General features: G+C 49.1%; 1 protein-coding gene and 1 non-coding gene across 5 annotated transcripts in view; both read left to right on the plus strand.

The window, feature by feature from the left end:
* Positions 1 to 20,102, plus strand: part of PTAFR (platelet activating factor receptor) — a 37,345-nt gene extending 17,243 nt beyond the window's left edge. For 2 of the 4 annotated variants that reach the window (XM_063631513.1, XM_055261361.2), the window contains exon 2: positions 16,235 to 20,102. In XM_063631513.1, coding sequence (XP_063487583.1) covers positions 16,273 to 17,301 — 1,029 coding nt within the window. In that variant the 5' untranslated portion in view covers positions 16,235 to 16,272 and the 3' untranslated portion in view covers positions 17,302 to 20,102. Of the gene's footprint in view, positions 1 to 5,527; positions 5,547 to 15,790; positions 15,886 to 16,234 lie in introns of those variants that run through there. The other 2 variants (XM_063631514.1, XM_063631512.1) reach the window with 2 other exon arrangements.
* Positions 20,103 to 22,986: 2,884 nt separating this feature from the next.
* On the plus strand, positions 22,987 to 23,048 carry LOC129472750 (U7 small nuclear RNA). Its single transcript, XR_008654036.1, has one exon. It is a non-coding gene; the product is annotated as a U7 small nuclear RNA (small nuclear RNA).
* The last annotated feature ends 1,172 nt before the right edge of the window (positions 23,049 to 24,220 follow it).

Below are 24,220 nucleotides of genomic sequence, written 5' to 3' on the forward strand. Positions count from 1 at the left end.
GTGATCATAGCTCACTGTAATGGACCCAAGTGATCCTGCAGCCTCAGCCTCCATAGTAGCTAGGACTGCAGGCATGTGCCACCATGCCTGGCTAATTTTTTTTTTTAATTTTTAATTTTGTAGAGACAAAATTTGGTCATGTTGCTCAGGCTGGTCTTAAACTCCTGACCTCAAGCAATTCTCTTACCTCAGCCTCTCAAAGTGCTGGGATTATAGATGTGGGGCCACCTCTCCAGCGTCAGTGTTGATGCTATTCCCATTTTATAGATGAGGAAAGTGGGACTGGCCCCAGCGAATCTAAGAGCTGGGAGTGGCTAGAGCTGGGGTGTGAGGGTTTGGAAGCGAAGAGTGAGGGACACTGTGACTGTGTGTGTACAGAGGCTCACCTGTCTATTTAGTCAGTATTTCTCATGTGTTTGCTGTGTAGGAGGCCCTGTGATGGGTATTGGTGATATGCCCTGGGGAGTTCCCAGTCCAAAAGGAGAGAGAAATCAACAGCTATGATAATGCAATGTGATATATTGTTACGGGAACTTGAGGTGGAATTTCCAACTCTGTCTGGGGTAGGGCAGTAAGAGTAACAATAGCCAACATTCAATGAGCTCTCACTATAGATCAGACCAGGCATCTTCTTTTTTCTTTTTTCTTTTTTTTTGAGATGGAGTCTCGCTCTGTCGCCCAGACTGCAGTGCAATGGCATCATCTTGGCTCACTGCAACCTCTGCCTCCTGGGTTCAAGTGATTCCCCTGCCTCCGCCTCCCGAGTAGCTGGGATTACAGGCATGCACCACCATGCCTGGTTAATTTTTGTATTTTTAGTAGAGATAGGGTTTCACCATGTTGGCTAGGCTGGTCTCGAACTCCTGACCTCAAGCAATCTGCCCGCCTTGGCCTCCCAAAGTGCTGGGATTACAGGTGTGAGCCACTGCGCCCGACAGCAATGTTTTGTAGTTTTCAATGTACAAATCTTTTGCCTCCTTGGTTTAGTTTATTTCTTTTTTTTCTTTCTTTCTTTTTTTTTTTGTTTTGAGACAGAGTCTTGCTCTGTCGCCCAGGCTGGAGTGCAGTGGCATGGTCTTGGCTCACTGCAGCCTCTGCCTCCAGGTTCAAATGATTCTCCTGGCTCAGCCTCCTGAGTAGCTGGGACTACAGGCATGTGCCACCATGCCCAGCTAATTTTTGTATTTTTAGTAGAGATGGGGTTTCACCATTTAGCCAGGCTGGTCTCAAACTCCTGAGCTCAAGTGATCTGCCTGCCTCAGCCTCCCAGAGTGCTGGGATTATAGGCATGAGCCATTGTGCCTGGCCGGTTAAGTTTATTTCTAAGTATTCTATTTTTTTGAATACTGTTGTAAATGAGATTGTTTTCTTAATATCCTTTTCTCTTAGTCCATATAAAAATCTTGATTTTACAAATGAGGAAACAGACTCAGAACCACAGGATGAGCTTAGTGGTTGAACCAGGATCTGACCCAGCTCTCGCCCTACCAGGCGGGAGTCAGATGGATACAGAGCAGGTCATGCCATCCCTTTGTCCCATTCCCTTCCCAGCTTTGAGGAGCAAAGGTAAAAGCAGGGCCTCAGGTCAAAGGCATCTCTTCCTGGGGCCTCACAGCATCTGGAGCTCCCATTCTCAGGCTGTAAGACAGGCCTGTGGGTGGACAAGTTGGCCGAGGAGCAGTTTGCTTCTAGCAGGGGACACAGCTTGTTCTAAGGAGTCAGAATGAACCCTGGAGTTGAAAATCCCAAGTCTGCCACTTCCCCGCTGTGTGACTGTGGAGAAATCTATTTTCTTCTCTAGTCTCACTTTTTACCCCTAGAAAATTGGGTATCTTGTAAAACCAGCCTCACGAAGACGATCTGAGGAGGAAATAGGATCATAGGCAAGATGTACCGTATACCAGTAAATGGTGCCCAGTGCCTTGAAATTAGGGGGGCTCCAGCCTCATGCTCCCCGCAGAGCAAGGAGTACTTGGATCCAAGACAGTGTGCCCACTTGGAATGTGGTGTTCCCCCGCCTTGACCACTTCTAGACCTTGCCCTGTTGGCGAATGCACCCTCAGGCCTGCGGGGCTGCAAGGAACTGCTGGTGCAGGAGCTGTGGATGAACTTGGATGTATCTTATTTATAGCTTATAAGTATTTAGAATTTTGTACTTTTGACCTCAACTGGCCCCACAAATGTTAGGAGCTTGCAGGACTGGTGAACCCAACTTCCCAACCCACAATCTGGCCTGGGAAATCAATCAGCACATACCTCCTTCTGTCCATCTCCTGATGGTCCCTCCTCTCTGGCTGTCCAGCTATGGATGAGAACCCCTTCTCTAGGTTCCCTCGGGACTGGGAATGTTTCCAGCAGGGCTGGGGGCCGAATGCTGCGCAGGGAAAAGGGTACCAGATCCAAACAGCAGAATTCTTCTGTCTCATGAATATTTATGGCCTCTCTACCCCACCCCCAGCTGAAGGCTGTGCCTGGGCCAGCTGCCCAGCCTTGATCCATCAGGGAACTGTGCCCATGGGTTAAACTGAGTGGTCTGAGCCTCTTATTTTCTTTCCAAATGTTCATCTTCCTGAGCTGTTGAAAGCTTTGCTGGCATTAGCTCTAGGCTGTATCTGGATCTGGCAGGAAAGCCAGTGTGTAGGTCAAAGCCCACAGTCCCCTTCCCTGGCTCCAAGCAGCTGGGCCAGTGGGGAGGGGGAGGCTTGGTCATTTGTGGCTCAGGTCCTGTTCCAGCCACTCTGCATGCTTATCTTTGAAACCATTGTTAGGACTGTACGATTTTGCAAATGAAGACATTGAAGGTTAGAGAGATGAGGTCACTTGCCCCAGGTCATACAGCAAGTAAATGGTAAGCCAGGTATGAACCTGTAGACCTTTCTGACTCCAGAGACCTTGTTCTCCCTAACCCGCTCCACCCCAGTACAGCTCCCCTGGGGAGACCGTGCACACTTCCTTTGTGCCGGGGATTTCGGAGCCATCATCAGGGCATGGTCACTCATCCATTCATTCCTCGATGCCCAACACTGGGATTGAAGAGATGAAAAAGATCTAGTCCCTGCCCTCAAGAAGTGCCCAGTATGACAAGGAAACAGCCACAGAAATTAATACTTAAAACATATCGTGTCAGGTGCTAGACTGAGGAACGCGCCCAGTGCATGGGGACCCAGAGAAGAAGGCAACTCATTTTGCCTGTGGCAATCGGGGAAGGCATCCCAGAGGGAAGCACTTTTTCAGATTAGGTTTTAAGATGAGTAAGATTTTTCTAAGTAAAGCAATGGGCAAAAGCGGGCCGCTGGAAAGGCAAAGAGATGTGAGGAAAAATGGAGTTTTTAGGGAAGCAGCGAGAAATTCAGTGCAGCCAGAGTAGAAAATGAGTAGCGGCGAATTGTGGAAAATAAGATGGGGAAAGAGCTTAGATTTGATCCGGGGCCAGGGGAGCCACGGAAGATGTTAGCCCAGGCAAGTGTGTGGCTGGCAGTTGTTGGGGTACAACATGTCTCAGATTTCGGTGCATGCACAAATCACCTGGGAATCTTACTAACATACGGAGTCTTTTTTTTTTGGAGACAAAGTCTCGCTCTGTCGCCCAGGCTGGAGTGCAGTGGTGTGATCTCAGCTCACTGCAACCGCTGTCTCCTGGGTTCAGGCAATTATTCTCCTGCCTCAGCCTCCAGGGTAGCTGGGATTACAGGCGCCCACCACCACGCCTGGCTAGTTTTTGTATTTTTAGTAGAGAGGGGGTTTCATTATGTTGGTCAGGCTGGTCTCGAACTCTGGACCTCAAGCGATCCACGTGCCTCAGCCTCCCAAACTGCTGGGATGACAGGCGTGAGCCACCACGCCCGGCCAACATACAGATTCTGATACAGGAGATCTGGGGAGGGGCCCAAGATTCTGCATTTCTAACAAGCTTGCAGGCGGTGCCAATTCTGCTGGCCCAAGGACCATAGTTTGAGTCCTGAGTTTGTAGAATGCTCGCTCTGCCTTGTGTGGCAGCTGCTCTGTCTGGGGAGCAGGCAATCCTGTCGGTTGCTGGGTGTTTGTTCACCCGACAAATGTTTACCAAACGTTTGCCCCAGCCAAGCTCCCTGAGTACAGGGGACGGGGAGAGGAATTGAAAAGGCCACTTTCTGGTCCATGCCACCACCATCTCTGACCTCCAAAATGCTCTTCAGTTTCCACGCTTGCTCCCTACCATCTATTCTCTACCTGGCAGCTAGAGCGAGTCCGATCATGCTACTTGCCTGCTTAACGACACTGAAGCAGCTCTCCGAGGCTCACGGAATAAAATCCCAACTCCTTACCACGGCTCAGTAGTGATCTGGAGCCTGGTGTCCTCTGGTCACATCCCACTCTTCTCATTTCTCACTCCCCTAGGGTCACACCAACCTTTCAGTTTCTTGTTCCTACTTCAGAACATGATGAAATTATTCCCATTACAGGCCCTTTGCACATGATACTCTGGCTGGAATAATCCAGATCGTCCTCTTACTTGTTCCTTTTTTCTTTTTTAGAGTTCAGCCAGGGGTAGACACAGATTTTATAGGTTACTAAAGCTTATACAATTTGAATGGCCCCCCTTTGAAGATACCAAATGACTAATATACAATTAGATACAGGGCCTAGGAGAGGGCCTTAAAGCTTAAGCTTCATTGACTTCATGCTAAAGCTGTCTCTGGTTTTGTTTCTATGTCACCTCCTCCAAGAAGCCTTCCCTGGTCATTCTACTCAAAACAGCCACCAGCTGGGTGCAGTGGCTCATGCCTGTAATCCTAGCACTTCGGGAGACTAAATCAGGCAGATCACTTGAGCTCAGGAGTTCAAGACCAGCCTGGGCAACATAGTGAGACCTTGTCTCTATTTATTAAAAAATAAAAATTAAAAAAAAGCCATCTACCCTATCTTCATGTTACTATTTTTATTTCCTTTATTAAATTCATCACAATTTGAAATTATCTTATTTGTTGTTCCACTTATTTTTGACTGTTTCCCCCAACTAGAATGTAAGCTCCTCGAGGGCGGAACTTTGTTTTGTGTCTGCAGTCTCCCCAGCATTGACACCCAGAAGGATGTCAATCACTGTGAGGTGAATGAGCGGACATTGTCCCTGCCTCTGGATGGCAGAGAGGTCATATAGAGGCAATTTCAGTGGGATAAAGAGCCATGAGCTATGGAAGTCCGAAGAATGAGCACTTGACCAGACCACGGGTGGAGCCGGGTGTGCAGGAGGCCAGGAGGCTTAGAAAGAGCTTCTCGGAGGAAATGAGGTCTGAGCAATCTTAAAGAATGTTCCAGTAAACATGACAAGGAAGGAAGGATTTCTTGGCAGAGGAAACAGCATGAATAAAGTAATGAAAGTACAAGCTCTCAGGCCCAGAGGAGAATCAGCTGGTTACATTTTGGGTGATTTCAAGGGTTCTACTCATGCAGAGATACAGTGATAGGCACTGAGTTTGGGTTGGGGCCGAGGGAGTGGGAGTCACATGGGGGCCAGGAGCCTGGGATTGAACAGAAGGCAGCAGAAGTAGGAAGAGCCAGGATGACAGGTACTGGCGGCACCAACGGCTTTGAGTCAAGCAGGGGCTCCACCAGGATTCCCCTCACTGATTCTGGTCCTGTATCTGGAAGGAGGAGGCCTATTCTTGCTGGGGCTCCTGTGGGGGCTGTGTGGATTGGGGAGGCGCTGAAGTCAGATAGACCCAAGTATACAGTCTTCTAGGTTGGGTTCCTGGGAAGCCAACTTTGAAATAGAGATTAGCATGCAGGCACCATTTTCCTGGAATATTTTATTCTCGTGTGTGTGTGGGGTGGCCGGGGGGAGGCAAGGTGGGGACGGGTGTAGAGATGAGGTCTTGCTATGTTGCCCAGGCTGGTCTTGAATTCTTGACCCATCCTCCTTCCTCAGTTTCCCCAAAGTGCTGGTATTACAGGCATGAGCCACCACACCTGGTCTTCCTGGAATTTTTTTTTTTTTTTTTTTTTTTTTTGAGATGAAGCCTTGCTCTGTTGCCCAGGTTGGAGCGCACATCTAATAGCTAAGGAATTTAACAATACGACCACCATATCATTATCCTACCTAAATAAATAAATATTATTTTTTTAATACCATCTGTGTTTGAGTTTTCCCAAATGTCTTTTTTTTTTTTTTTTTTTAATTCTTTTTTGTGTGTGTGTGACAGGGTCTTGAGGCTCTGTTGCCCAGGGTGGAGTGCAGTGGCATAATCGCAGCTCACTGCAGCCTTGAACTCCTGGGCTCAAGCAATCCTCGTGCCTCAGCTTCCTGAGTAACTGGGACTAGAGGTGTGCACCACCACACCCAGCTAATTTTTAAAAATTTTTAGGAGTGATGAGGTCTTGCTATATTGCTCAGGCTGATCTCAAACTCCTGAGCTCAAGGAATTGTTGTGCCTTGGCCTCCCCAAAGTGCTGGCACCAGGCATGGCCACCACAGCCAGCCCAATTATCTGGAAAATATTTTTTACAGTTGGTTTATTTGAATCAGCATCCAGAGAAGGTCCACACACAGCATTTTGTTGCTCAATCAAACTTCTTTTTTTCTTTTTTTTTTTTTTTTTTTTTTTTGTTGAGACAGAGTCTCGCTCTGTCGCCTGGGCTGGAGTGCAGTGGCGCAATCTCGGCTCACTGCAAGTTCCGCCTCCCGGGTTCACGCCATTCTCCTGCTTCAGCCTCCGAGTAGCTGGGACTACAGGCGCCCGCCACCGCGCCCGGCTAATTTTTTGTATTTTTTAGTAGAGATGGGGTTTCACCGTGGTCTCAATCTCCTGACCTCGTGATCCGCCCGCCTCGGCCTCCCAAAGTGCTGGGATTACAAGCGTGAGCCACCGCGCCCGGCCTTTTTTTTTTTTTTTGATATGAAGTCTCGCTCTTGTTGTCCAGGCTGGAGTGCAGTGGTGCTATCTGGGCTGACTGCAACCTCTACCTCCCTTGTTCAAGCGATTCTCCTGCCTCAGCCTCCCCAGTAGCTGGGATTATAGACGTCTGGCTAATTTTTGTATTTTTAGTAGAGATGGGATGTCACCATATTGGCCAGGCTGGTCTGGAACTCCTGACCTCAAGTGATCGTCTTGCCTCGGCCTCCCAAAGTGCCGGGATTACAGGAGTGAGCCACTGTGCCCGGCTCAATCGAACTTCTTGAATGAGGACTTGACATTCCCCTTTCTGTCCTATCACTCACCCCTCAACCCATACCTGGGCAACTGCTCTCCCTCTGATCACATGATCTGATCACATGAGATTGATTTCCACGTTTCCACATCCAGTGTTTGCTCTTCTGTCTGCATTGTCATTCATCTCCCTGTGGCTTTTCACACTGTTGCCCACGTCTTCCCAAGCTCTTGAAACTTTCTTCCCTTAGGCCTCAAGCATGGAAGCCTCCCTGTCTCTGGCTGTCCTGTCTCTGCCTCCATAGGTCTGTCCTCCTCTGACTTCTTCCCTGGTCCTCTTGGGTGTTTCACAGGCATCCCAAATGGGATATGTCCTCACATGAATTCATCCTCCCTGCCCTCATGCTGTTCCTCCTTGGTGTCTTCTCCATGAAGACACCACCACCACGTCCTCAGTCATCTGGCCCAGAAACCTGGCAGTTCTCTTTGATTCCTCCTTTTCTCTCAACCAATATCCCATCCGTTACCAAGTTCTGTCCATCTGATTTCCCAAATAACTCTCACAACCGTCCATTTCCCTCCATCGGCTCTGCCCTGGCGCAGTCCTCTCGAGGCCTCCAGACGATTGCACGTGTCTCTTTGCTGTCTCCCTGACTGTGGTCTGATCACCTCCAGTTCATTCTGTGCACAGTGGTCAAAGCCAAGTTCCCCAAATCCAGACCCAGTCTTGTCCGTTCCAAGCTCAAGGTCCTTCAATAACTCCCATTGTCTGCAGAATAAAGTCCAGGCTCCTTAGACTGACCTCTAGGACCCATCTTGAGTTGACTGATGCTTTTTTTTTTTCTTTTTTTTTTTTTTTTTAGATGGAGTCTCACTCTGTTGCCCAGGCTGGAGTGCAGTGGCATGATCTTAGCTCACTGCAACCTCCACCTACTGGGTTCAAGCGATTCTCCTGCCTCAGCCTCCCAAGTAGCTGGAATTACAGATGCATGCCACCACACCCGGCTAATTTTTGTATTTTTAGTACAGACAGGGTTTCACCATGTTAGTCAGGCTGGTCTCAAACTCCTGACCTGATGATCCGCCCGCTTCGGCCTCCCGAAGTGCTGGGATTACAGGCGTGAGCCACCGCGCCTGGCCCTGACTCTTATTTTTTAAGCCCTATCTCTTCTCAACTCCTTAAAGTTTTGGCCAAACCAAATGTCTCACGTTCCTTTAGAACAAGGTATGCCTTTGCCTATTCTTCCAGGCCTCTGTCCCGCAGTCCGCTGTGCCTGTTATTCCTCTCTCCTCGCACTATCAAATTAACTCCTTCAGCATAGGCAGGAGGTCTCTCCTCACCCTCAAGTCTGGGTAGGGGCAGCTTCTCTGAAACCATGTTACACCTGATACATCCATCATCACAGCACCGCCCGCTTATCTATTTCTGAATCTCTCTCTTGCAAAATGGCCTGTGAGCTGCTCAAGGGCTGGGTCTGTTCTCTGAGGCTGCAGTGCACTGCTCAGCTCCTGGAGCTGTGAGCGTTTGTCCAATGAATGCATGAATGAGCAACTAAATGAGTGAATTGGGCTAGTCTGTGTATGTGTTCTGTTCACATGGTGAGAAGGTTTTTTTAAAAAATCAAAATTGCCGGGCGCGGTGGCTCACGCCTATAATCCCAGCACTTTGGGAGGCCGAGGCGGGCGGATCACAAGGTCAGGAGATCAAGACCATCCTGGCTAACACGGTGAAACCCCGTCTCTACCAAAAATACAAAAAAATTAGCTGGGCGTCATGGCAGGCGCCTGTAGTCCCAGCCACTCGGGAGGCTGAGGCAGGAGAATGGCATGAATCCAGGAGCTTGCAGTGAGCTGAGATCGTGCCACTGCACTCCAGCCTGGGCGACAGAGAGAGACTCCGTCTCAAAAAAAAAAAAAAAAAAAAAAAAATCAAAATTAATGCAAAAAAAATTATGATAAACAAAGTACCAAAATGTTAGATGAAGACAGTATCATAATAGTGCCAGGCAGAGTTATATTAGAGCCTGAGGCAAGAGGAAGAATCAGTAATACTCCTTTTGATTTAAGAAAATATTGCATTAAAATATTATTTATTGGCCAGGCACAGTGGCTCACACCTGTAATCCCAGCACTTTAGGAGGCCAGGGCGGGCAGATCACTTGAGGTCAGGAGTTCGAGACCAGCCTGGCTAACTAAAAATTATAAAAATTAGCTGGCGTGGTGGGCATGCCTTATCTCTACCAAAAAATACAAAAATTAGCCAGTGTGGTAGCGTGTGCCTGTAATCCTAGCTACTTGGGAGGCTGAGGTAGGAGGTTGGCTTGAGCCTGGGAGGTGGAGGTTGCAGTAAGCCAAGATTGCGCCATTGTACTCCAGTCTGGGTGACAGAGCCAAGCCCTGTCTCAAAAATAAATAAACAAAATAAAATATTATTTATCTTGATTGCTGAGGTTTGGTGTCTCCTTAAATTTTGCAACCAGTGAATGCCTCACATGTTTCACTCTAGTCCTGGCCCTGGCGGAAAGGCTTTCTCAACAGGCGTGGGCAGGCGGGGTGCAGGAACCCAAGAAGAGGAAGGCATTTTGTGATGGACAAGGGGGCGGGGGTGGCAGGGAGGTACGGACCTGACTTCCCCCAAGACCCAGAATGAGCACCATGCCCTGCCCTGCTGTGGGCTGCCCCCAGCCACCACACACGCCAAATATGCCTCCATGCCCTGGAAACAGGACCCCCAAGGCAAGAAGGTATAACCAGTATAGCCTGAGAGAGAAACAAGGCCGGTCCTGGATGAACTGGGCATCTTGGGCTCAAAGGAAGGGCAGGGGTGCTGAGATTGTGGAGCAGCAGTATTCAAATCTTCTGGTCTCAGAGTCCCTTTATATCCTTAAAGATTATTGAGGGTGCCAAAGAGCCTTTGTTTACATAAGTTATCTCCAGCAATATTTATTGTATTAAAAATGAAAACTTAGACATTCTAAAAATTTTCATTTTTAAATAAAAACACCCAATAATAAACTCTTTCCATGTTAACATAAATAACACATTTTTGTAAAAATAACTAGATTTTCTAAAACATAAACAATTTAGGGAGAGAAGTGGATTGATTTACATTTTTTACACATCTCTTTAACGTTGGGCTAAGTAGAAGACAGTTGGATTCTCATATCTGCTTTTGCACTTAGGCTGTTGTGATATGTTGTTTTGGTTGAAGAAAATCTGCCTTCACACAGATACGTACTTATAAAGGGAGGGATCTTTTAAGGGCTTTTTCAGATAATTGGTGATACTCTTCTTTTTTTTTTTGGAGTTTTGTTCTTCTTGCTCAGGCTGCTGGAATGCAATGGCGTGATCTCGGCTCACTGCAACCTTCGCCTACTGGGTTCAAGCGATTCTCCTGCCTTAGCCTCCCAAGTAGCTGGGATTATAGGTGCCCATCACCACACCGGGCTAATTTTTTGTATTTTTAGTAGTGGTGGAGTTTTACCATGTTGGCCAGGCTGGTCTCGAACTCCTGACCTCAGGTGATCCACCCGTCTCGGCCTCCCAAAGTGCTGGTATTACAGGCATGAGCCACCACGCCTGGCCGATAGTCTTCTTTGATATGATATCAAAGCCCCGCATATAGTAGTTTCTTAAAGGTTCGTTGTGATGTAGAACCTAAATCATATCAATGGACTTTTTCGTTGTTTTACTTTTTGAGACAGGGTCTTGCTGTGCTGCCCAGGCTGGAGTGCAGTGGTGAAGTCACAGCTCTCTGCAGCCTTGACCTTCCAGGCTCAATTGATCCTTCCACCTCGGCCTCCTGAGTAGCCGGGACTACAGGAGTGCACCACCACACCTGGCTAATTTAAATTTTTTCTTTTGTAGAGAGGGGATTTTGCCATGTTGACCAGGCTGGTCTCAAACCCCTGGGCTCCAGCAATCTGCCTGCCTTGGCCTCCCAGAGTGTTGAGATTACAGCCGTGAGCCAAGTCCATTGAAGACCTCCGTAAAGCAGTGAAATTCAGCTGAGGTCTGAAGCATGAGTTGCAGTTGGCCAGGTGAAAGTGGGGAGTGGAGCCAGGTGAGATGGCTCACGCCTGTAATCCCAGCACTTTGGGAGGCCGAGGCGGGTGGATCATGAGGTCAGAAGTTCAAGATCAGCCTGACCAACATGGAGAAACGCCATCTCTACTAAAAATACAAAAATTAGCCGGGTGTGATGGCACACACCTGTAATCCCAGCTACTCAGGAGGCTGAGGCAGGAGAATCACTTGAACCTGGGAGGCGGAGGTTGCAGTGAGCTGAGATCACACCACTGCGCTCCAGCCTGGGTGACAGAGCGAGAGACTCCGTCTCAACAAAAAAAAAAAAAAAAAAAAAAAAAGGGAAAGTGGAGAGTGAGGAGTGGGTAGGGAAGAGCATTCAAAGCAGCAGGATGGGTATTGTGGAGGCTTCTAGGCAGGAAATGTCTGGACAGGTTTGAAGGTCTGCCTGGGAAGTCCGTTCTGGCCAGAGCCTGATGCTAAGGTGGCACGAGGTGAGGGTGGAGTGGCAGCTGGAGGTCAGGGCAAGGGCTATCTGGTAAGCTTATTTCCGTTCCTGGAAACCACCAAGCTCTTGCCACAGTTTCTCTGCCTGGAATGTTCTGCCCTTGTTCCTCCTTTAGGCCTCAACTGAAATGTCACCTCCTTTCTAAGTAGATCTCTTTTTGTTCTCAATATCTGCACTGCCCACCCCTCCCCGCCTTTTTTTTTTTTTTTTTTTTTTGAGACAGAGTCTTGCTCTGTCACCCAGGCTGGAGTGCAAAGGCACGATCTGGGCTCACTGCAACCTCTGCCTCTCAAGTTCAAGTGATTCTCCTGTCTCAGCCTCCCAAGTAGCTGGGATTACAGGTGCCCACCACCATGCCCGGCTAATTTTTTGTATTTTAGTAGAGATGGAGTTTCACCGTGTTGCCCAGGCTGGTCTTGAACTCCTGAGCTCAGGCAATCCACCTGCCTTGGCCTCCCAAAGTGCTAGGATTACAGGCGTGAGCCCCCATGGCCGGCCCAATCAGCACTCGTGTTTATTTGTATAACAACGGTGTTTGTTTAAATTGCTTTTGTCTGTCTACCCCAAGAGATGTAAGTTCTCTGAGGTCAGGGCCCCCTTGCTGAGTGTTCGTCCTATAGCTCCTGTGCTTAGCCGTGTGCCTTACATGCAGTTGGTGCTCAGAAATATTTGTTGGATGGATGTTTGAAAGAACAGAGCTGGATCCGAGATCCTGGCACCATTCCTTAATAGCTGTGTGACCTTGCACAAGTCATATAACCACCCTGTAGTCAGTTTTTTTTTTTTGTTTTTTTTTTTTTGAGACGGAGTCTCGCTCTGTCACCCAGGCTGGAGTGCAGTGGCGCGATCTCGGCTCACTGCAAGCTCCGCCTCCCGGGTTCACGCCATTCTCCTGCCTCAGCCTCTCCGAGTAGCTGGGACTACAGGCGCCCGCCACCACGCCCGGCTAATTTTTTGTATTTTTAGTAGAGACGGGGTTTCACCGTGGTCTCGATCTCCTGACCTTGTGATCCGCCCGCCTCGGCCTCCCAAAGTGCTGGGATTACAAGCGTGAGCCACCGCGCCCGGCCTTGTAGTCAGTTTCCTATTCTGTAGCCTGAGATCTTACTTCCTATGGCAAAGTGTTTGTGTGAGATTCAAATGAGGCAGTACACGTGGAAGCACCTAGCAGGGTACCTGGCTCCAAAGAAGGTCCTCCAAGTGTTGCCTTCCTTATGTCTCACTACTTTTTTTTTTTTTTTTTTCTGAGACAAGGTCTCACTCCATCATCCAGGCTGGAATGTCAGTGGCACAATCTCTGCTCACTGCAACCTCTGCCTCCCGGGCTCAAGCGATCCTCCCACTTCAGCCTCCCAAGTAGCTAGGAATACAGGCAAGCACCACCACACCTTGCTCATTTTTTTTTTTTTTTTTTTTTTGAGATGGAGTCTCGCTCTGTCACCCAGTCTGGAGTGCAGTGGCGCAATCTCGGCTCACTGCGATCTCTGCCTCCCAGGTTTAAGCGATTCTCCTGCCTCAGCCTCCAGAGTGGCTGGGACTACAGGCACCCACCACCACGCCTAGATAACTTTTGTATTTTTAGTAGAGACGGGGTTTCACCATATTGACCAGGCGGGTCTCGAACTCCTGACCTTGTGATCTGCCTGCCTCGGCCTTCCAAAGTGCTGGGATTACAGATGTGAGCCACCATGCCTAGCTGTATTTTTTTTTTTTTCTTTTGTAGAGACAGGGTTTCACCATGTTGCCCAGCCTGGTCTCAAACTCCTGGACTCAAGCATCTATCTGCCTCGGCCTCCCAAAGTGTTGGGATTACAGGCGTGAGCCACCACACCTGGCCTACTGTGCTCTTTTTACTACACTAGTAGATATGATGAGCTGGACCTTGCTTAGCTCCAGTTGGGTTGTTGCTTCCCATCCTCCTACCTGCCTGCTGCTTCCCTGAGTCATGCCCACTGCAACGTAAATAACAGGGCAGCTCCTAGGAGCTTGCAACGACAGCAATAGTGGGAGGAACAAGAGGGAAGGGAGCAACTGTTTTGTTTTGTTCGAAATGGTGTCTCACTATGTTGTCTAGGCTGGTTTCAAACTCCGGGGGTCAAGCGATCCTTCTGCCTCAGTACCCTGAGTAGCTGAGACTACAGGCGTGCACCACTATGCCTGGCTCATTGTTTCATTGTTTATTTTTCTAGAGACGGGAGTCTCACTGTGTTGCCCAGACAGGTCTTGAACTCCTAGGCTCACTCGGTCCTCCCGCCTTGGCCTCCCAAATGCTGGGATTACAGGCATGAGCCACAGTGCATGTCCTTACATTGTCTTTTCAAAATTTTAAATTATTAGATAATAAGTGCTCTTTAAAGATTCAAACAAACACTTAAAAATATAAAGTAAATAAACTTCCTACTAAGCTACCTCACCTTCCCAGAGGCTACTTACCACTGTCAACTATTTGAGGTGTATCCTTCTAGATCTTCTATTCAAACACACATATAAAATGGGGTCATACCAAACATTTTCTGCAACTTTTTTTTGTTTTGTATTGTTTTTATTATTATTTATTACTTATTTATTTTTTCGAGACAGAGTCTTGCTCTTCCCGCCCAGACTGGGGTGCAGTGGCTTGATCTCGGCTCACTGCAACCTCCACCTCCAGGGTTCAAGTGATTCTCCTGCCTCAGCCTCCCAAGTAGCTGGGATTACAGGTGCCTGCCACCACGCCCAGCTAATTTTTGTATTTTTAGTAGAGACAGGGTTTCATAATGTTGGCCAGGCTGGTCTCAAACTCCTGACCTCAGGAGATCCACCCACCTCAGCCCAGCCTCCTGAGTAGCTGGGAATACAGGCATACAACACCACACCCAGCTGATTTTTTGTGTTTTTGTACAGGCAGGGGTTTCACCATGTTGGCCAGGCTGGTCTCAAACTCCTGACCTCAGGTGATCCACCCACCTCGGCCTCCCAAATTGCTGGGATTACAGGCATGAGCCATCACGCCTGGCCAGACAGTTATATTTTAAAATGGAATAAAAGAAGAGAAACAGAACTGCCATTGATCGTATTGACTATCAGGTGCTATTTATTGTAAAAACACACCATTATTTTATGTAGATAAAAACACTGCATGGTCAGGCGTGGTGGCTCTCACCTGTAATCCCAGCACTTTGGGAGGCCGAGGCTGGCAGATTGATTGAGCTCAGGAGTTCGAGACCAGCCTGGGCAACATAGCAAAACCCCTTCCTTGCAAAAATTACAAAAATTACCTAGGCGTGGGCTGGGCGCGGTGGCTCACGCCTGTAATCCCAGCACTTTGGGAGGCAGAGGCGGGCAGATCATGAGGTAAGGAGATCGAGACCATCCTGGCTAACACGGTGAAACCCCGTCTCTATTAAAAATACAAAAAATTAGCCGGGCGTGGTGGCAGGCGCCTGTAGTCCCAGCTACTCGGGAGGCTGAGGCAGGAGAATGGCGTGAACCTGGGAGGTGGAGCTTGCAGTGAGCCGAGATTGCGCCACTGCACTCCAGCCTGGGTGACAGAGCAAGACTCCGTCTCAAAAAAAGAAAAAAAAAAAAAAAATTAGCTATGTGTGGTGTCACACGCATACCTGTAGTCCCAGCTATTCAGGAGGCTGAGGTGGGAAGATTGCTTGAGCCCAAGAGGTTGAGGCTGCAGTGAGCTGTGATCGCACCACTGCACTCTAGCCTGGGCGACAGAGCAAGACTTTGTCTATAAAAAACAAAAAACAAAGAAAAGAAGAGAAAAAAGGAAAAGAAATGTATTTCTCATAGTTCTGGAGGATGTTCCACCATCAAGGCACCAGCAAGTTTAGTGTCTGATGCCTGGTTATCTGCTTCCAAGATGGCACCTTGAAAGCTGTGACCTCACATGGCAAAAGGGATGGAAAGACAAAAAGGGCAAGATTAAGTGCTTTCTTCAACCTTGAGCCCCTTTTTAAAGAATTATTATTATTTTTGTGTGTGTGAGACAGAGTCTCACTTTGTCACCCAGGAAGGAGTGCAGTGGCACAATCACAGCTCGCTTCAGCCTTGACCTCCCTGGGCAAACTGGAGCCCTTTTCTAAGAGTGCTAATCCCATTCCACCCTCTGACTTAATCACCTTCCATAGGCCACACCTCTGCACTGAGGATTAAGATTCAACAAGAGGCCGGGCACAGTGACTCATGCCTGTAATCCCAGCACTTTGGGAGGCCGAGGTGGGCGGAGCACCTGAGGTCAGGAGTTCGAGACCAGCCTGAACAACATGGAGAAACCCCGTCTCCACTAAAAATACAAAACTAGCCAGGCATGGTGGTGCATGCCTGTAATCCCAGCTACTTGGGAGGCTGAGGCAGGAGAATCGCTTGAACCCGGGAGGTGGAGGTTGTGGTGAGCTGAGATCATGCCACTGCACTCCAGCCTGGGCAGCAAGAGTGAAACTCCATCTGAAAAAAAAAAAAAATTCAACATGAACTTCCAAGGGGACATCATCATTCTAACCATGGCGAGGAGTCTTGGAACTGATGAAATGGAACAGTCCCTTCTTGTCCCTTTATTAACCAGAATTTTTGTGTGGTCTTCCAGGCGCCATCAGGACCAGCTGATCATTCCAGCCCACAGCAATGGAGCCACGTGACTCCTCCCACATAGACTCTGAGTTCCGATACACCCTCTTCCCGATTGTTTACAGCGTCATCTTTGTGCTTGGAGTCATTGCTAATGGCTACGTGCTGTGGGTCTTTGCCCGCCTGTACCCTTCCAAGAAATTCAATGAGATAAAGATCTTCATGGTGAACCTCACCATGGCGGACATGCTCTTCTTGATCACGCTGCCGCTGTGGATTGTCTACTACCAAAACCAGGGCAACTGGATCCTCCCCAAATTCCTGTGCAATGTGGCTGGCTGCCTTTTCTTCATCAACACCTACTGCTCGGTGGCCTTCCTGGGTGTCATCACTTATAACCGCTTCCAGGCAGTAACTCGGCCCATCAAGACTGCTCAGGCCAACACCCGCAAGCGTGGCATCTCTTTGTCCCTGGTCATCTGGGTGGCCACTGTGGGAGCTGCATCCTACTTCCTCATCCTGGACTCCACCAACACAGTGCCCAACAGTGCTGGCTCAGGCAACGTCACTCGCTGCTTTGAGCATTACGAGAAGGGCAGCGTGCCAGTCCTCATCATCCACATCTTCATCGTGTTCAGCTTCTTCCTGGTCTTCCTCATCATCCTCTTCTGCAACCTGGTCATCATCCGTACCTTGCTCATGCAGCCGGTACAGCAGCAGCGCAACGCTGAAGTCAAGCGCCGGGCGCTGTGGATGGTGTGCACGGTCTTGGCGGTGTTCATCATCTGCTTCGTGCCCCACCACGTGGTGCAGCTGCCCTGGACCCTTGCTGAGCTGGGCTTCCAGGACAGCAAATTCCACCAGGCCATTAACGATGCACATCAGGTCACCCTCTGCCTCCTTAGCACCAACTGTGTCTTAGACCCTGTTATCTACTGTTTCCTCACCAAGAAGTTCCGCAAGCACCTCACCGAAAAGTTCTACAGCATGCGCAGTAGCCGGAAATGCTCCCGGGCCACCACGGATACGGTCACTGAAGTGGTCGTGCCATTCAACCAGATCCCTGGCAATTCCCTCAAAAATTAGTCCCTGCTTGTTGGGGCCAGGCCTGAAGTCTTCTCCTCCATGGACATCATGGACCAAGCTGGGGGAAGAAGGGATATCTACTGTGGTCTGGGCACCACCTCCGTGGGCACTGGTGGGCCATTAGATTTGGAGGCTACCTCACCCGGGCAGGGATGATGGCAGAGCCAGACTGTTGGAAAATCCAGAACTCAAATGAGCCCCTTCATCCGCCTGTAGGCTTATGCTACAGTAACTGCGACTGATGACTTTATCCTGAGTCCCTTAATCTTAGGGGGCTGGAAGGAATGTCAGGGCCAGGTGCAGACCTTGGGGGAAGATTTTAAACCACCTAGTTCTCCCCGATGGGGCATCGGTCTAAAGCTTTCGGGGGGTGGGCGCAGTGGCTCACACCTGTAATCCCAGCACTTTGGGAGGCCGAGGTGGGCAGATCATGGGTCAAGAGATCGAGACCATCCTGGCCAACATTGTAAAACCCCATCTCTACTAAAAAATACAAAAATTAGCTGGGTGTGGTGGCACGCGCCTGTAGTCCCAGCTACTCGGGAGGCTGAGGCAGGAGAATCGCTTGAACCTGGGAGGCAGAGGTTGCAGTGAACCTAGATTGCACCATTGCACTCTAGCCTGGCAACAGAGCGAGATTCCGTCTCAAAAAAAAAAAGCTTTGGGCAAATACTCTCAAGTGATAGAGGCAGAGGCAGAATGGGTTGGGAAAGGGACACTGCCCTCACTGTGTGGCACTACCTTGGGGCAGACGTTTGAGCTAGGATGGTGCCATCCTCTCTCCACCCTCCAGCCCGAGGTCTTTGTGAGCTTTCTCAGGGGAAGTGGCTTGATGGAACCTTCTCTGACTCATCTGGCAACCTGTGCCTAATGGTGACCAAAGAAGATAAAACATGAACAGACCAAAAGCTAGGACAAGAGCTTGCTTCCCAAGACAGGCGTGTCTGTTGGCAAAGGCCTTGCCTCTAGCCCAGTCAGCTCTGGGGGAGTGGGAAGGAGATGCCCACCTCCTCTTTCTGTCTCAACAACAGTCCCTAATTAAGTACCTTCTGTGGGGCAGCCACCCACTGAGGATGGGCAAAGGCCCCTTGAAAGCAAAATTGGGGCTGGGCGCAGTGGCTCATGCCTATAATCCCAGCACTTTGGGAGGCCAAGGCAGGCAGATCACCTGAGGTCCGCAGTTCGAGACCAGCCTGGTCAACGTGGTGAAACCCCGTCTCCACTAAGAATATGAAAATTATGGCTCATGCCTGTAATCCCAGTACTTTGGGAGGCTGAGGTGGGCCGATCAGTTGAAGTTAGGAGTTCGAGACCAGCCTGACCAATATGGTAAAACCCCGTCTCTACTAAAAATACAAAAAAATTAGCCCGGTGTGGTGGCGCATGCCTGTAGTCCCATAGGCTGTAGCTACTGGGAGGAGGCGGAGCTTGCAGTGAGCCGAGATCGCGCCACTGCTCTCCAGCCTGGGCGACAGAGCGAGACTCTGTCTCAAAAAAAAAAAAAAAAAAAAAAGGCAAAATTGGAGCTGTCCAGGCCAGGACACCTCGATGTCCAGGGGCTTCCATACGAACAGGCGCAGGGGCTGGGAAGTGCATGAAGCCCCTGGGTGGAAGGGTCTGTCGGTTCTCCCCTCCCTTGCCCTCTGGGTGCTTCTCCTGACATAGCTTCCAGGCGGTGGGAGGAGCAGTTACTGTCAGCAGGTGTCAGCTTCTCGTCTGCTTGTGATTTTTGGCAAGTATATGCAAATGAGCCTCGTCTCCTGCCCTGAGACAAGTATCTGCAGGGTGAACCTGGCAGCCTCAGACCCAAGGGGCTCAGAGGAAATTTCTCTGGTTTCTAGAGCTCTGTGCTCCTTCAGAGAAGCCTTCCTTCCTTCCAGTCCGTGTCCCTGTGAAGCTGGGATACTCATTTCCTGTGTACCGGGCAAACACCGGATTGCTGATTTTGAGGAATGCCTCTCGATGGACCAGTAGCCTGCTGGAGTCTGGGATGGTAGCTATGGGCTGGACTTGGCTGATGGGATGAGCCGGCGGCTAGTGCAGCATCACACAGGCCTGGCTCAAGTCTTGGCTGTGTCATTTCCTGCTGAGGGACCAGGCACTGAATTTCCTACCTCTTAGGGTTGTTACCTATGAGGTTAAAGCTACCTCATGGGACTGTTATATGCCGCTAATGTTGAGGCAGACACCTCTTGGTCAGGGTGACTGTTCATCTTAGACCCTCCCCTTTTCTGCCAATTTGGGCCCCTTGGTCCTCCGTTGGGAGCTGAAAGGATGAGAAGTGGCATCTAGATTCAGGGAGGCTGTTCAGGCTTTGCAGGTCCCTTACCTGAACACATATAAACCCTGGAGTTGTGACTGTGTCCGTGTGTGTGTGTGTGTTTGTCTGTGTGGGTTGGGGGGGATGGGCACCTGCATGAATGTGGTAGAGAAAATGGCTCTGCTCAGAGGGAAGATACGCATAGCAAGGCAGGGACCAGAGGAATCACAGGCGCCTGGAGAGCAGCCGGGCACCGCCTCCAGGGACCTGCTGGCTTCCCTCAGTCCTCCAGGGGCCCAGCACTCTTTCCTTTGGGCCCTGTGAGCATCCCTTGTCAGGATACATTCTCTCATTTTGCCGAAGCTGATTTGATTGGGTGTCTGTTTCTCGCAGCCAAAAGAGCTCTGAATGAGGGAAGTGCTTCTGTGCTAACTCCCCGCGTCTCCTGAATTTCAGTCATTCGTGTACCTGCCTTGAAATTTTTGCAATATCCGTGTACCAACTGTCTGTTTACTTAATAAAGAAGTTTTCTTTAAATTAAGTCACTTTTAAAAACTTACATTTATTTGAAAGAAAACATTATAACATAATTGTAAATGAAAACTAATACTACCTGCCACAAATAGAAAGTAGACATAAACATAAAACCGTAACTATAAAAATGTTTCTCGCCTGGGTGCGGTGGCTCATACCTGTAATCCCAACATTTTGGGAGGCTGAGGAGGGTGGATTGCTTGAGGCCAGGAATTCGACACCAGCCTGAGAAACATGGCAAAATACTGCCTCTACAAAAAATTTGTGGGTGTGGTGGCTCACACCTGTAATCCCAGCACTTTGGGAGGCCAAGGAGGGCAGATTACCTGAGGTCAGATGTTCAAGACCAGTCTGGTCAACATGGCGAAACCCCGTCTCTACTAAAAATACAAAATTAGCCGGTCGTGACGGTGGGTGCCTGTAATCCCAGCTTCCCAGCTACTTGGGAGGCTGAGGCAGGAGAATCGCAATCTCTTGAACCCGGGAGTCAGAGGTTGCAGTGAGCCGAGATCGCGCCACTGCACTCCAGCCTGGGTGACAAAGTGAGACTCTGTCTAAAAAAATAATAATAATAAAAAATTAAAAAATTTAAAAAATTAGCCAGGCATGGTGGTGTGTGTCTGTAGTTCCAGCTACTTGTGGGAGGCTGAAGTGGGAGGATTGCTTGAGCCAGGAGGCTGAGGTTGCAGTGAGTTGTGATCATCATGCCACACTGCATTCTGACCTGGGTGATGGAACAAGACCGTCTCAAAAAAAAAAAAATAAAAGTTTTTCTGTGTTGTGTCTAAAGTCACTTGGCATGGCTCAGTGACTTGTGTAGCACACTTCAGGAAACTCTGCTTTGATGGGTGTGAAGTGCACAGGGTCTCAATAAAGAATAACTCTGGGCCCATGCCTGTAATCCCAGCACTTTGAGAGGCCGAGGCAGGAGGATTGCTTGAGCTCAGGAGTTTGAGACCAGCCTGGGCAACATAGCGAGACCCTGTCTCTAATTGGAAAAAAAACAAGAGTAACTGACAGTTCTCAGACAGTGACTTGTGATTACCTCCTTGCTTCTCCCAGGATGTTGCCCCAACCATGCACTCATGGGGATCGGGGGGTGGGAGGAGTATATTAGGTTGTAGCCCATGCTCCAGCCTTGTTGATCTCCTCACCACCCCAGTACAGCCACCTTTGCTCCTCCTGTATCCTCTGTCTTTTCTCTTTTTTTCTAAACTTTTTTTCCTGGAGGTGGGGTCTTGCTATATTGCCCAGGCTGGCATGCAATGGCTATTTACCGCATGCCTATTGCACACGACAGGATCGAACTTCTGGCTTCAAGTGATCCTCCTACCTCAGCCTCCCCAGTAGCAGGGACTACAGGAGTGGGTCACTGTACCCAGCCCTTCTCTTCTTTTTTATTTTATTTTGTTTTATTATTATTGTTTTTTTGAGATGGAGTCTCGATCCGTCGCCCAGACTGGAGTGCAGTGACGCGATCTTGGCTCACTGCAAGCTCCGCCTCCCGGGTTCATGCCATTCTCCTGCCTCAGCCTCCTGAGTAGCCAAGATTACAGGCCCGTCACCACGCCCAGCTAATTTTTTTTGTATTTTTAGTAGAGATGGGGTTTCGCCACCCGGCCAATTTTTTTTTGTTGTTGTTGTCAATGTTGACCAGGCTTGGCCTCAAACGTGTAGCCTCGCCTCCCTGAGGGCCAGGACGACCAGCCTAAGCCGCCGCAGCTCCCCTCTTCTTTTTGACATATCCCAGAATACTCCCAACAGGTAGCCTTCTGAATTCCTCCAGGCAGCATTTTGGGACTGGGAGGGTCCAACATTTTTATACCTTAATTACTGTGACCATTGAAATTAATTCATTTCAATGCCTGTCTTTCCTATCCTGGGGGGCAGGAAGCTTCCCCAGGGTTTAGCATAAACAGACATGTTGACATATACATGCAAATATTTTGAAAGGTTTTGAGAAGACCCTATAGAGATAGATAGAAAGGAAATGTAATACATGTTCTTCCAAAGTTCTAGGTCTATATTTTAAAGGAAGATGTAGGGAGTTTTCAGAGAATCAGAACATCTTGGAGCTGGGAAGGTTCAACCCCTTCATCTTACTGAGGAGATCGTGGGGCTCAGAGGGGCTAAGTGACTGCAGAAGTTACACAGCGTGGAGCTGCGGCGGATGCAGGGCTGGCTGTTCACCTGCATCTCTCCATTCTTGCAATGGTGACAGGAATTATGAAGAAGCTGAGTTGTAATTCTTTTGATGAAACATCACTGATTAGAATTTCCAAGGCATCCTGTGTATCAGGAAAGCCTCACCTTGCATTTGCCCCTGATCTCAGCTTTTGCCTCAGGGAATCCCCAGTGATCTCAGTTGGAGAATGCTGGCTTATGTAAGATGTGGCCTCGCTGAGATGAGTCATAGACCGAAGAGTGGTAAGTGGAGGTCACAGTTGACTAGACCTGGATACGTTTATGCCTGTTTTTACTCATCTGTGTTATATCTGTGCTCAAGACCTAAGGCCACAAAGACCTTCTTGTAAAGCACCTGTTTTTTGTGTGGACTTGGTATTTCTGTATAAAAAATCCTATTCCCTTTGATATCCTGCCAGCAAGCCATCCTCCCGCATACCCATCTGTCTATCCACCTATCCATCCCTCCATCCCACCATCCCTCTATCCATCTATCTATCCCTCTAACCATCCATCCATCCATCCATCCACCCATCCATCCATCCATCCATCCATCCCTCCATCCCTTTAGGTACCCAACAAACACCTATGGAGTGCCTATTTTGGTCCAGTAACTATGCTAAGCACAATTTTGATCTGTTATCTCACTGAAACCTCATACTCTCCCTGAAACATGGGTGGTTTTATCCGACAGAAATGAATAAAACAAGTGTTACAGATCTTTTAGAATTTGTCTAGCAGGCTTTTCAGTTTTTTCCAGAAAGCCCCTTAAAAAAGAAGGAAAAAAAAAAGAAATGAATAAAATAAATAAGGACTCAAGCTGACTGAATAAGACACAGTGGCTGCCTCTCAGGTACCCGGTACAGAAGGAAGGGGGACCCAGCTATTTGCTTGCCACTTTCACCTATCTTATGTCATTGAGTCCTCACAACCACCCCACAGAATAGAACATTTCATGCCCATTTTACAGACAGGGAAATCGAGGCTCAGAAGAGTTCAGAGATTTATAAAGGTAAAAGAGCTACTAAGTGGCATAATAATATTCAAAGCCAGATCTGCCTTAGTAAGCATGGGCCCCTTTCCTTCTCTCCTCCCACTCTGCCATGTGGCTGTACCCTCGCCCAAGCCCCTCTCTCTAGGCACAGTCTCTTAAGCACTGGGACAGGGCTGTCTTGGGGGAATGACACAAGAGGCCTCCAGTGGAAGGTGAGGGCCTCTGCCTTGCAGTTTCTGGCTTCCTTTTTGAGGCCTCTGTGCTCCCCATCCATGTTGAAGCCCCGGCAGCAATGACTGTTCCCTGGGCTCAGGCTGCTGTGCACGGCTAGGGAGGGTACTCCTGAGGGTGGATGGCAGTGTTCCAGAGACCCTCAGAAGCCAGAGTGGTCATTGTCACTGGAGCTAGAAGGTGCTCTTAGACGTCACCTGGATCCTGACAGCTCTGTAAGGGGAGGGACAGAAGTGGCCACTCAATATTTGCTGACCACTTACTGCGAGGGGAACTTTATGTCATTTACTCCTCCCAAACACCTATGGGTAGAACTGCCTCTTCTCTCTGCCTGAGTTGCTTTCTTCCAGGATAGCAACACGGCTCACTCCCTTGCTTCCTTCAAGGCTTTGCTCAAATGTCCCCTTCTCGGTGAGGCCTGCTTGACTACCTCACTTAAAAACGTAGGCTTGGGGCCTGGCGCAGTGGCTCACACCTTTAATCTCAGCACTTTGGGAGGCCGAGATAGGTGGACCACCTGAAGTTTGGAGTTCAAGTCCAGCCTGGCCAACATGACAAAACCCTGTCTTTACTAAAAATACAAAAATTAGCCAGGTGTGGTGTCAGGCACCTGTAATCCCATCTACTAGAGAAGCTGAGGCACGAGAATCACTTGAACCTGGGAGGCGGAGAGATCGTGGTGAGTCGAGATCGTACCACTGCACTCCAGCTTGGGC

The sequence above is a fragment of the Symphalangus syndactylus genome, chromosome 22 (assembly GCF_028878055.3).
Source record: "Symphalangus syndactylus isolate Jambi chromosome 22, NHGRI_mSymSyn1-v2.1_pri, whole genome shotgun sequence".
Lineage (NCBI taxonomy): Eukaryota > Metazoa > Chordata > Mammalia > Primates > Hylobatidae > Symphalangus > Symphalangus syndactylus.